Raw genomic sequence first — 12,306 nt, 5'->3', positions numbered from 1 at the left:
ACAACTATAAATAACATTAAACCATATATTATATTTAATTTTTTTTCACCCATAGGTAAAGGTAATTCAAACGATTGAGATTATGCAGTTTTAATAGATATATACATTATCATATAATTCAAAATAATCAATATATTATATTAACTTAATATACGAATTAGTATATCAAATTCAACAACAACGTTATTGTTATATTTCAGAAAACACATATTTATAAAGATTTCAACTACATAGGTGTTTCTGCGCAACGCGCGGGAATTCGCCTAGTAATGTAATAAATGGTTGAAATGATCTTTAAGAAAACCTAAATTTCCAAAAAAAAAAAAAAAAAAAAAAAAACGCTTTGTATAGGTTCTCAAATAGCAAAAGTTATTATAAAAAGTTAAGATGCTCTAAAAAAACAAAACATTTATTAAAGACCAAAGCAGCAGTTTGTCAAATATCAAGGACTACATCTGCAATTTACAAGGTCTGTTATAATCGTTGTTGTTCGTATGCTGTTCGTTGAAATCCGCAAGAACCCTCTCTCATTCTCTCTCATTCCCAACGATAAGCACAAGGAGACGGCTTTAAATTTTCGATTTTGAACATCTGACACATGAAAACGCAGGAGTTGCGTATAAAATTTGATAATTCGTTGCAGCATTTCAATTTCTGAAGCACAAATGTCCACGACGCATATGAAAACGGATTTCGACAATGTATCAGGTAATGATCGAGTCTCTTTCGCAGACTATGGTTTATATGATGCTAGGGGTTATGAAATGCTTAATTTATGTGATTGATGTTGGTAAACTTTTGAAAATTAAGATGTATTATAAGGCAGAGGAAAATGCGGATGCATATAAAGTTTGATTATTCGTTGCTGTATTTCGGTTTCTGAGGCGCAAAATGTCTACGACGCAGAAGAAAACAGATTGCAACAATGTATCAGGTATGATCGAGTCCTCCATGTTGCTTTTCCAGACTATGAAAACGAGTTTTTGGGTTATGTCATGCTTAATTTTATGTAATTGATGTTGGCAAACCTCATACATTCAAAATATGCTATTTCTAAAGAAGTCGTGTTTTTTTATTGATGTAGAACATAGCATTTTACAGTTCTCACACTCAAATTGATCTCTATGATTATTTGACAGCTTTTTCTTTTTGTGATGTTATTCAAAAGTTACTACTGCTATATGTAGCATTCCTCAATGCCAAATTATACTTATATAACTGAATATGATATGAAGTGCTATGATTAATTGATTATCATCTCAGGATCTTCCCTCTATGACCTCTTATGTTTAGAAAATAGAGAAAAGTGGAGCTGCTTGTTTGGACAAACTCGTTATGACAGTATGTGTGATTTCCTTCTTCAAAACTCAGTCAATTTTTATGCACCATAACTCATGATTTGCATACAACTGTTTCCATCTGCTAAATTGGTATCATAACTTGCTATATCTTTAACAAAATGAACAATCTTTTATGTAATAGGTACAAAACTATATCTCATGCTTATACCTGTTCGTTGTAAATGACATATTAATTACATGTCTTGTGGTTTACAGTAAGTTATATATAATGATGAGATTTTTTATTAATTAACTAGTTGATTGTTCCTGATGCAATTTGATTTTCACTGATTAGGTGCGAAACAAAAGCTGGCAGAATTTATCTCTGAATCGGGTAATATGTGCTGTGCAGATTGTGGAACTCCAGATCCAAAATGGGTGTAAGTCCTAATTTTTATATGCTTGTAATTTGACTTTAAAAATAAACCCTCTCCTCTTTCTTCATAAACTCCATGTTTGGGTGAGCAGATCTGTAAGTTTTGGAGCATTTATATGCATCAAGTGTTCAGGAGCACATAGAAGCCTTGGGGTTCATATATCAAAAGTAAGTCACTGTTTCTTTCTCAACTTACAACATCAATCATATATACCAAGTATTTACAACGAAGTTGAGTCCACACTCGACACACAGGTGTTATCAGTGAATCTAGACGAGTGGACACATGAAGAAGTCAATGACGTAATAAAAAGTGGTGGGAATTCAATGGTGAATTCCAAATATGAAGCTTGCATTCCCGACAACTGTAAAAAACCAAAATCAGATTCTTGTATAGAGGAGCGCCTCGACTTCATCAGGTAATTAATTAATTAATTAATCTTTTACTTTAATTAATTATTCATGATTATTTAATTGCGTATTCAGGAGAAAATATGAGGTGCAACAATTTTTGAACTCGGATAAACAAATATGCGATCGTGCATCTCCATGTCCATCATCATCATCCATGGAGTCTGCTTCCACAAATACCGGTGGTGCTACTGCTACTGCTACAATGGACAAGAAGCACTCAAACAGTGTCCTTATGCCAAGCATCAGCCATGCATTTCGCAACAGCTGGAAAAAGAAAGATAATGAACACAAGCCACCTCCTAAGACAAGCAACTCAATGGTAATTACTAATTTCTTTGTGTTTTTTGTATATATATATATATATATATATATATATATATATATATATATGTCTGATATTTTGTGTATAGGCAGGTATGATTGAATTTATTGGATTGATAAAAGTCAACGTGGTCAAAGGCACCAATCTAGCTGTTCGGGATATGATGACTAGTGATCCTTATGTCATCCTCTCACTAGGAAACCAAGTAAGCCTCTGACTTGTTAATTTTGTCATAACACAATTGAAGTCTAAATAAAGATAGTTAGAATTTGTAAAAACAATGCAGTCTGTGAAGACACGGGTTATAAAGAGCAGCCTTAATCCTGTATGGAATGAAAAACTAATGTTATCAATCCCGAGCAACATGCCTCCTTTGAGATTAGTAAGTAAAAAAATTAGGTTTTCATATAAAAAGAAATTCATAAAAGTTTGTGTATTGAGGAAGTTACATGTACATGATGTTGTAGACTGTGTATGATCGGGACACATTGAAGGCGGATGATTTCATGGGTGATGCTGAGATTGATATTCAACCATTGGTGTCAGCTGCAAAAGCATCTGAGAATTCAGATGTTAACGACTCATCAACTCAAGGAAAGTGGGTAGCAAGTTTGGAGAACACGATTGTGAAAGATGGTGTGATCACACTTGCGAAAGGCACTGTGAAGCAAGAGATTGCTCTTAAGCTTCAAAATGTTGAGAAGGGTATATTACAAATCGAGCTCGAATGTGTCCCTCTTACCCAATAGTATTTTTCGGTGATTTATGTTATATTTAGGTGATGTGTTTTTGTTGTTTTATGTAAGCTGTGCTTTTGAATATTTGTATATTGATGATGATGTTTTTTTGTGTTTTAATATTTTTTTTTATGTAAACCAATTGTGATGGATTTGATGGTTGGTCTTAGCAAAATATGGACGAGAATTGTAATGCATTGTCAAAAATACAATTTAATTTAAATACATTGTTATTCTATGCATTAACTATTTCATAAAGTATTGAAATGACTTTAATATGTAAGTAAGAAAAAAGATTATTCTATTTAAAAGAGGCATATAGTCGACATAAAAGAGGGGAGGATGATCTTAGTGTTTCTTCAATGATGAGAATGTCAAAAGGTGAAGTTCGATTCTTTTTGGGCGAAAAGTGTGAATTTACCCTCATACATACCCTTATTACTTTTTCATTTATTATATTTTTATAAAAGGAGTTGAATATGTGAGGTATAGATTTTTGTAAGCAAATATATATTGTTTAACATATTGTGGAGTATTCTCTTGTAGGATTAAATAGAAGAGCATGTATATTGATTAATTTTATTACAAAATTCATTTATCATTTAGGGCTCTCAAATGCATTTTACCGTATGTTTGTGGTACTCTTGATCTTGGTATTCAGTTATATGCATCCCACTCCGACAAGCTTATATTGTATATTGTTGTGCGATTAGGGGTCCATGCAATGCAACGGAAACTATGAAAATAATTAAATGAAAAAATAACAATGTGATTTTGGATTTATATTATACAATTTTGATTTAAATATCGATTGGAGTCAATTGTATTGTAGATATGGGATTGTGATGACTCTTCAACAACGAGAAGCACTCATATGAATGTAAGAGAGAACAACCTTGTGTGTGTATCACTTCCTCTTTGGATTTCTTCGAGACTTCAAATTCAATTCTCAACCATCTAAAAGAAAATGTCCTATGTTATGGTTGCATATTTCTTATATACTCAATTATTTTGTTGCATAAGCTAAAAAAAGAAGTGAAATGTTTTTACCTGATAAATAATTTTACCTTTCAATATAATACTGACCTATGTATTTATTGTTTAGATGGTTAAAATTCACCATAACAATTAAACTCGTATATCTATGTATGATATATGCTAATTGTACAAAACCCTTCTAAATGATTTTATATATGAATAACACAAATTTGGCTTTCTTGTGTAATTTCCATGGCAGTAAGTTTTTTAGATTGTTTTTTAATAGGATTGAAATTAAATAAATCAAATCACGGAGGCTAAGGTCCCGTTTGATAGTTTCTGTCTGGGAAAGTGCTGTCTGAGAAAGTTTTCTGACTGGGAAAGAAACCATGCTGTTTGATTGTACATCTGATTGACTATGCTGAATGATGAAAAAAAAGTAATAATTCAATAAAAAATAAATTTAAAAAAAGTTATTTAAACAAAATTAATAATCCAAGAAAGAAAGAAAGAGGTCGGGTTTGGTGCATAATTGTCTTTCCAACCAATTCAGCCAGAAAGATATGATTTTGGAGCTTTCTGGGAAAGACATATCTTACCGGGAAAGACCTTTTTTTTGTGCAAATCAAACAGTCTTTCCGGGTCCATTCAGCCAGAAAGATCTGTTTGGACCTGGAAAGATGTGTATCAAACGGGACCTAAAATTGGCAATTCCAAACGGTACCTCACGCCTTGAAAATTTTTATAATTGGTGTTGCAAAGCTCAAACTAATCCTGTATGATGTTACGGAAAATTATATATATGTACAATAATTAAGATATGATTTATAGTAGATTTGCTTTAATTAAAGGTAAGAGGACACTTGTGGTTTGTAAAAATGACTATATAAAAAAACAAAAAGTTTTTGGTCTAGCATTAAGGAGTGACTCTCTCAATTGAGAGGTCATTGAATTCAAATCTCGTAAGAGATATAGGTGATATTTAAGAGTATGTTAGATAGAATTTGCAGTTTAAAAAAAAACTATATAAAAAAAACAAATGAAAACAAATATGTAAACAGAATAGAAAACAAACATATAAAAAAAACTGACGGAAAAATCTTAAAAAACCATGCACAAAAACACATTTTTAAAAAATGTTAAAAAGGTAAATTTATATAAAAGGTAATAACGAATTCATAAAAAAACTAAATTGTACAATAATGAGTAAAAGAAGTTGTGTATAAAGTAATTCTGTAAATAAAAAAAAAACTAAGTTTAATTAAAATTAAAAAAAAAAGTTGTAAAAAAAGTTGAAAAAATTAAATAAGAAAAAGATTGGACAAAATTCGCAACAAAAATTAAATCTTAGGCTAAAGGTGTAAAAATGAAAAGTTGAGGGGCTATATTTGGGTCAAGATCTTGGGCAGGTTGGGTTTATGTTGGGTGGGGTGGATATGAGGCTTCTGATTTGTTTTATCGGCGCATAAAAAAAGAAGTGGTAGGGCTGGAAACCGAACTACTAAGCCGTACATGTGTTTCATCGTATATTTGACACAAAATACCTGTAAAGTGAACCTGAATTGTTACTGTTCATATCTTGATAGTTATCGGTAATCGGTAATAGGTAATATACAGAACCATACAAAATTGTGAAGAAATTAATTTAAAATGGCCAAAAATAACACTTCTTATTTCTTTTTATTATGCGTGAGATGCATAGGGAAAAAGAACATAACGAAAGAAAATTCTATGTATGTCTATTATGGCAAACTTGAAATCTTTTTACTATGTACATAAATTGCGCTCAAATTTTATGTGTATAAAGGAATTATAAGTTGGTATTTTTTTTTTTTTTTTTTGTATCTTACATTGGTGGTGGGAAAGAAATCTTTGTGAGTTTATAAATCTTTTCTCTTGATAGAACTTTGAAAGGTTAAAAGACTTTAAGTAGATCAATAGATGGGTAAGGAGCATGTCTAGCCGTAACACCGGTATAGTTTAAAACAAAGTGTATCCAATCAAACATTTTCTTTTTGTGACATTAAATAATCAAGACCAAAGCCAAAATAAGTTTCTATTAAACGTTGAAAACTGGTTATTAAAAATAGGGAAAATGACTCTTGAGGGTAATTAACTTTTGCATTTGTACTCATTTGGTCCCTTTCTTTTTTTTTGTATTCAATATACCATCGAACTTGTTGTTTGCGTTCATCATAACCCTTTTGACCGGCTTTTGACCTGTGATAGCCGGTCAAAGGGTTATGGTGAACACAAACAACAAGTTCGATGGTATATTGAGTACAAAAAAAAGGAAAGGGACCAAATGAAACGAACTCAACAGTTGGTTACCCTCCTGAATCATTTTCCCTTTACTCATTTACAGTAAATTTCACGTCATCTCCTACTGATATTAATGACTTTATGAGATTCATTCTTGCTTCTCTTCAAAGCATAACCCACGAAAGAACATTATTCATACATGCACAACTTTGTAATGCACTTGAATATTTATTATGGGAATCTTGATTAAGCAGACGCATTTCATGACTACATTTACATTTCCAATCAAATGATTTATCGTATCATGGATTCTAGACAAGTCTACAAACGAGTGGAATCACAAGTGTTGTGATTTTTTGAGTTTACTTAGCTTTAAGATCGAATTCATGGGATAAGATACAACATCAATATGTACAATATCATGCTGCTTTTGTAGACACATCACCATAATATACCTTGAGGTAAACGTTTATGCTGATAAATATACCTCTCATACACAGTCATATCCTTTTGCAGAGAGGTGTTGACAGCTAACCACAGTAAACATAGCATAGACCATGTTTTAACGAGTTTACCCCTTTGAAACGCTCTTCATATACGTTATAGCCAAAGAAGGTTGCAGTCTTTGATAATTTTGCAACTTTAATTTCATTTAACTTTTCAGGGAAAATGATTCAGGAGGGTAACCAACTGTTGAGTTCGTTCTCATTTGGGCCCTTTCCTTTTTTTTGTACTCAATATACCATCGAACTTGTTGTTTGTGTTCACCATAACCCTTTGACCGGCTATCACAGGTCAAAAGCCGGTCAAAAGGGTTATGGTGAACGCAAACAACAAGTTCGATGGTATATTGAATACAAAAAAAAAGGAAAGGGGCCAAATGAGTACAAACGCAAAAGTTAATTACCTTCAAGAGTCATTTTCCCTTAAAAATAGGTAATACAAAACAAAGTTGCCGACGGCGTTTGATTGGCGTATATGCTTTGCAAAAAAGAGTGGGACGGAGGTGGTGACTGGTTGTGCGGTGGTGGTGGGCTTTAAATCAAGCAACAGTCAAATAAAAACAAAAGCAAAACGTTATGATTTAAGCCGCTTCCGCTTTACATAAATAAATTCTTTGCTAATAAACAAATTAAAACGTTCATGTGCACACCACCCAAGACAGAAGCTCTTTTTTGCAGATTCTTTCTCGCCATTTCCCTTTCTCTTCTCTCCTCTCTCTCTCACACACATCAAAAGGTTGTTTCTTTCTCTCTACTCTCATGGCCATTCCCCCAATTTCACCTGTTCATACATGGACTCCTACTGGGTTCTTCTCAGAACTTTTCAAACTAAGCTAAATTCCATCTAGTGTGCAGTTCTGCTTTGCTGCTTTGTCGGACCAAGTGAAAAGCTTCAAAATTGGAACAAAAAAAAAGGGGAATGGAGGGCATTGTGCGAGTCGTGGTGGTGGTGCTATTCGGGGTTTTAATTAGCGGCATTCGATGTCAGGAAGATACGGATAGAACCTCTGCAGGTGTATACATGGTTACCCTCAAACAAGCTCCTTCTTCTTTTCACAATTCGAGTAGAGCGAAGAAGACGACTCATCCTTTCGGGTTCCCTGCTTCTACTTCTGGAGGAGCAAATACACTCGAAAATCCAAGGTGATAAGATTCATTTACGCGTTTTAGTATTTCTGATTATGAAATTGATATGAGTTTTCTCAATTTAGTTACTAATTTCTCATTTAACTTCAACGTAGTTATAATTCGTTTAGCTTATCCTTTTCATAGAATGTCTATAATCCGTATTTGGTACTTCGGTAGTGATAGATTCGAAACGAAAATGTGCAAAGTTACTCCTAGTTTATTGGTAATTTTTTAACCCGTTAGGCCCTAACGGTTAGGGTTAAAAGTAACCCTAGTTTAGTAAGTATACAAATTTTGTATGCCATATTTTAGGTCGTCTCTTTTTTGTGCTTCCTACTTTACCACCATTAATGATGACAAAATAGTTATGCGGTGATAGTGAATTAGTGATCATGTCAAATTGTGAATTGATGAAAGTATGCAACTTTGACTGTGGGGATCAAAGTGATTTGCTTTTCAACTTTAATATTGATGTTGAATGTTGATGATAAACTTTTCTATATATTTGATTTAATTTCTTGAAATGTAATATCATAGTCAATAGTAACCCAAATTAATTTCTTTTGCTTCCTAATTTAGTTTCAGAAACATCACAACCAAACACCATCGTTATGGTTCCCGAATTGCAAGAGTTCATGATTCATTATTGAGGCGAGTTCTAAAAGGAGAAAAATATCTCAAATTATACAGCTATCACTACTTAATAAACGGATTCGCTGTTCTTGTTACTCCACAACAGGTATAAATATAACTATAATAAACAGTCTTTATGAAATCAAATCACAACATAAACATTAATTATTTTATCAATGACCCATTAAAGGCACAAAAGTTATCGGGTCGAAAAGAAGTGGCAAATGTGATACCCGATTACTCTGTTAGAACTGCAACTACACATACACCACAGTTCCTAGGGTTACCTCAAGGGGCATGGTTACAAGAAGGTGGATATGAGACAGCTGGCGAAGGGGTTGTAATTGGGTTAATTGACACGGGTATTGACCCGACCCATGTGAGTTTTGCTGATGGGTTATCTGAAAATAACTATCCGGTTCCCGACCATTTCACGGGTGTTTGTGAGGTGACACGGGATTTCCCATCCGGGTCATGCAACCGGAAGCTTGTTGGGGCCCGCCATTTTGCAGCTTCTGCTATCACAAGAGGAATCTTTAATGCATCTCAAGATTATGCTTCACCATTTGATGGAGATGGACATGGGACGTGAGTATTTTTTGTATTTTATATTTTTAATCTATTAAAATTTTACAACAATATAAAATACTAAAAATAATCACAGGCACACAGCTTCTATTGCTGCGGGAAACCATGGGATCCCAGTTGTTGTAGCCGGGCATCATTTCGGGAATGCCAGTGGAATGGCCCCTCGTTCACAGTAAGTAAAACAAACCAAATTCTTTATTTTCTGCTAGAAATTTCAAGAAATGTCATCAGTTATTATTATTATCCATTTACACTTTTTTTCAATTAACTTTCTATGTTTTTCAGCATTGCTGTTTACAAAGCATTGTACAAAAGCTTCGGTGGCTTTGCTGCTGATGTTGTTGCTGCCATTGATCAGGTAAAACATTAAATTAGCCTTTTTACGATGTAATTTAATAGTTGATATTTGATATTTTTTATTTTTTTATAGGCAGGTCAAGATGGAGTGGATGTTATAAGTTTATCAATAACACCTAACAGACGTCCACCTGGAATTGCTACTTTTTTTAATCCAATAGACATGGCGTTGCTATCAGCATATAAAAAGGGTATTTTTGTGGTACAAGCTGCGGGTAACACTGGGCCTTCACCCAAGAGTGTTTCTTCCTTTAGTCCATGGATCTTTACAGTGGGTGCAGCTGCACATGATCGCAAGTATAGCAATTCCATTCTTCTTGGGAATAACATCACCATTCAAGGAGTCGGACTTGCACGTATGTTTGTTTAATAATTTTATTTCTTGTATTTTAGTTTTGTTAATCAAGTTGTAACATCTCTCCTCTTTGTGCAGCTGGAACAGATGAAGATTACACTTTAGTTTCTGCAACAGACGCACTGAATGATTCAGAAACACCAACAGATGAATATGTAAACGAATGCCAAGATTCCAGCAGCTTGAATCAGACAATTATCCAAGGAAACCTCTTAATCTGTAGCTACTCTATCAAATTCGTTCTTGGACAATCTACCATAAACAATGCTGTTCAAACAGCTAGAAATCTGAGTGCAGCTGGAGTTGTATTCTCCATGGATCCTTTCATCATTGGATTTCAACTCAATCCTGTTCCAATGAGTCTCCCTGGAATCATAATTCCATCCTCCAATGATTCCAAGGTCACCATTTCACCACTTTTAATACACATATAAACATTCTTGTTTATTTATTTATTTATTTATTTATTTTTTACAGATCTTACTTCAGTACTACAATTCTTCGTTAGAGAGAGATCCAGTTTCAAGAAAGATAGTAAAATTTGGAGGTGTTGCATGCATTGTAGGTGGAGTTGAAGCAAATTTCAGTAACAGTGCTCCAAAAATAATGTATTATTCTGCTAGAGGACCAGATCCAGAAGATAATTTCCTTCAAGATGCCGATATTTTAAAACCAAATCTTGTTGCTCCTGGAAATTCCATTTGGGCTGCTTGGAGTTCCGGTGGCACTGATTCTGTCGAATTCCTCGGTAATAGTTATTTTATCTGTAATCAGGACAGAACAGAACAGGTTGTACTGTGTTTGGTTGACCGATACTGGTACCGGTACTGATGTAACTGGGACAAAAGCTGCAATCTTTTGTCCTATCTGAGGAAAAGACGTGAATACCCTCCTCATACTGAGTGATGTTGATTCGATGTTTTTAAGGTGAGGATTTTGCGATGATGTCGGGAACGAGTATGGCGGCTCCTCATATAGCGGGGCTGGCTGCATTAATTAAACAAAAGTTTCCCGATTTTACCCCTTCAGCAATCGGGTCCGCGTTATCAACTACTGCTTCTCTACGGGATAAAGATGGTGGGCCCATAATGGCACAACGTGCGTATGCTAACCCCGATTTAAACCAATCTCCTGCAACACCCTTTGATATGGGAAGTGGTTTTGTAAATGCAACCGCAGCATTAGATCCTGGACTCATTCTTGATTTAGGTATCATCATCATCATCATCATCTTTTCCTAAATTGAATTAATTATTTAATTGCACTTTTTACAGGGTATGAAGACTACATGTCATTCCTATGTGGCATAAACGGGTCAGAAGCCGTGGTGCTAAACTACACGGGGACCACATGTGGGCCCAAGACAACGGGGTTGACCGGTGTTGACCTGAACTTACCTTCCATCACACTTGCAGCACTGAACCTGTCTCGAGTGGTTCAAAGAACCGTGACTAATGTTGGCGGGATGAACGAGTCTTATAGTGTCGGTTGGAATGCTCCTTATGGGGTTTCCATGAAGGTCACCCCGGCTCATTTTAGCATTGGTACTGGTGAAAAACAGGTGTTGACAGTGTTGTTGAATTCAACCATGAATAGCAGTGTTGCGAGTTTTGGAAGAATCGGGCTTTTTGGTGATAGGAGTCATGTCGTGAATATTCATTTGTCTGTGGTGGTTAAAATCGCGTATAATGTGAGTAGTAATTGAGGGTGTATGATTTTAGTATGTTTTTTATTGTTATTATTTGGTTTTTTGTTTGATTTATTTAACCCAATTCGTGTCCAGTTTTTGGTGTGTAACTGTGTATATCATGTAGGGTCTTGTTATGAATGAGGCTAATTGCATTTGTTTGATTTTGATTACAATAGTTAACTTGATTTTGGTTTATTTCGGAGTTTAATTGTTTATACTTTATTAGTAATTCAAACCAAAATATATGAATTTTGATTTTATAAAGTTTGATTCTATATAAAAGTTATAAGGGGGGTTTCTTCGTAAAATTCAAGACAGTAATTAATATTTAATTTTAAATTTGAAAGTTAAATTTTATTGATTGAATTATTGTATGATACAACTTGAAAAAAACTGAAAAAATCGATGATTTTTGTTTGTTTGTTTTACTATAACAGATGAGGACAATAGATAGTGTTGAGGAGTCACGAGAATCAAAACCTAATGATAACGGCAACAATTTAGTCATATGACTCTGAAGTCACTTTCCACTAGAGCCACGCATGACACGCATGTAGATTTTAAGATATTTTAAATATGATTTTCATAAAAAAAAAAAATTAATATGTAGATACTAAAATTAT

General features: G+C 33.9%; 2 protein-coding genes across 6 annotated transcripts; both read left to right on the top strand.

The window, feature by feature from the left end:
* Positions 1-493: 493 nt before the first annotated feature.
* On the top strand, positions 494-3,368 carry LOC145109761 (Calcium-dependent ARF-type GTPase activating protein family). Of its 3 annotated transcripts, XM_079046925.1 has the most exons (10): positions 494-708; positions 811-934; positions 1,264-1,341; positions 1,636-1,720; positions 1,809-1,884; positions 1,972-2,135; positions 2,203-2,449; positions 2,541-2,657; positions 2,739-2,834; positions 2,920-3,368. In XM_079046925.1, the coding sequence occupies exons 2-10, from the start codon at positions 892-894 to the stop codon at positions 3,199-3,201; spliced, it is 1,188 nt and encodes a 395-aa protein (XP_078903051.1). In that variant the 5' UTR covers positions 494-708; positions 811-891; the 3' UTR covers positions 3,202-3,368. The 3 variants fall into 3 exon arrangements, with proteins under 3 accessions (XP_078903051.1, XP_078903053.1, XP_078903052.1); XM_079046927.1 differs by lacking the exon at positions 1,264-1,341 and having other exon boundaries at positions 495-708; XM_079046926.1 differs by lacking the exons at positions 494-708; positions 811-934 and adding an exon at positions 1,483-1,555 and having other exon boundaries at positions 1,270-1,341.
* Positions 3,369-7,543: 4,175 nt separating this feature from the next.
* LOC145104370 (subtilisin-like protease SBT2.2) lies at positions 7,544-11,878 on the top strand. Of its 3 annotated transcripts, none has more exons than XM_079041632.1 (11): positions 7,544-7,668; positions 7,788-8,075; positions 8,640-8,799; positions 8,884-9,281; positions 9,358-9,453; positions 9,567-9,639; positions 9,712-9,994; positions 10,072-10,394; positions 10,471-10,741; positions 10,921-11,202; positions 11,268-11,878. In XM_079041632.1, the coding sequence occupies exons 2-11, from the start codon at positions 7,852-7,854 to the stop codon at positions 11,696-11,698; spliced, it is 2,541 nt and encodes an 846-aa protein (XP_078897758.1). In that variant the 5' UTR covers positions 7,544-7,668; positions 7,788-7,851; the 3' UTR covers positions 11,699-11,878. The 3 variants fall into 3 exon arrangements, with proteins under 3 accessions (XP_078897758.1, XP_078897759.1, XP_078897757.1); XM_079041633.1 differs by having other exon boundaries at positions 7,550-7,668; positions 7,781-8,075; XM_079041631.1 differs by having other exon boundaries at positions 7,553-8,075.
* Positions 11,879-12,306: the final 428 nt, after the last annotated feature.

This window comes from Lactuca virosa, chromosome 4 (genome assembly GCF_052849685.1).
Source record: "Lactuca virosa cultivar CGN04683 chromosome 4, Lactuca_virosa_CGN04683_v6, whole genome shotgun sequence".
Taxonomy (NCBI): Eukaryota; Viridiplantae; Streptophyta; class Magnoliopsida; order Asterales; family Asteraceae; genus Lactuca; species Lactuca virosa.
Note: the sequence above shows the minus strand (reverse complement) of the source record. Positions and strands in the feature narration are given on the sequence as shown.

What these genes read in the sequence shown, in the direction of transcription:
- LOC145109761 (XM_079046925.1), top strand. Translation starts at nt 892, where the DNA reads ATGTCTACGACGCAGAAGAAAACAGATTGCAACAATGTATCAG. An exon ending in ACTCCAGATCCAAAATGGGT is followed by an intron (nt 1,721 to 1,808) that starts GTAAGTCCTAAT and finishes TTGGGTGAGCAG; the next exon opens with ATCTGTAAGTTTTGGAGCAT. An exon ending in CTAAGACAAGCAACTCAATG is followed by an intron (nt 2,450 to 2,540) that starts GTAATTACTAAT and finishes TTTTGTGTATAG; the next exon opens with GCAGGTATGATTGAATTTAT.
- LOC145104370 (XM_079041632.1), top strand. Translation starts at nt 7,852, where the DNA reads ATGGAGGGCATTGTGCGAGTCGTGGTGGTGGTGCTATTCGGGGTTTTA. An exon ending in TTGTTGCTGCCATTGATCAG is followed by an intron (nt 9,640 to 9,711) that starts GTAAAACATTAA and finishes ATTTTTTTATAG; the next exon opens with GCAGGTCAAGATGGAGTGGA. An exon ending in TCAAGGAGTCGGACTTGCAC is followed by an intron (nt 9,995 to 10,071) that starts GTATGTTTGTTT and finishes CTCTTTGTGCAG; the next exon opens with CTGGAACAGATGAAGATTAC.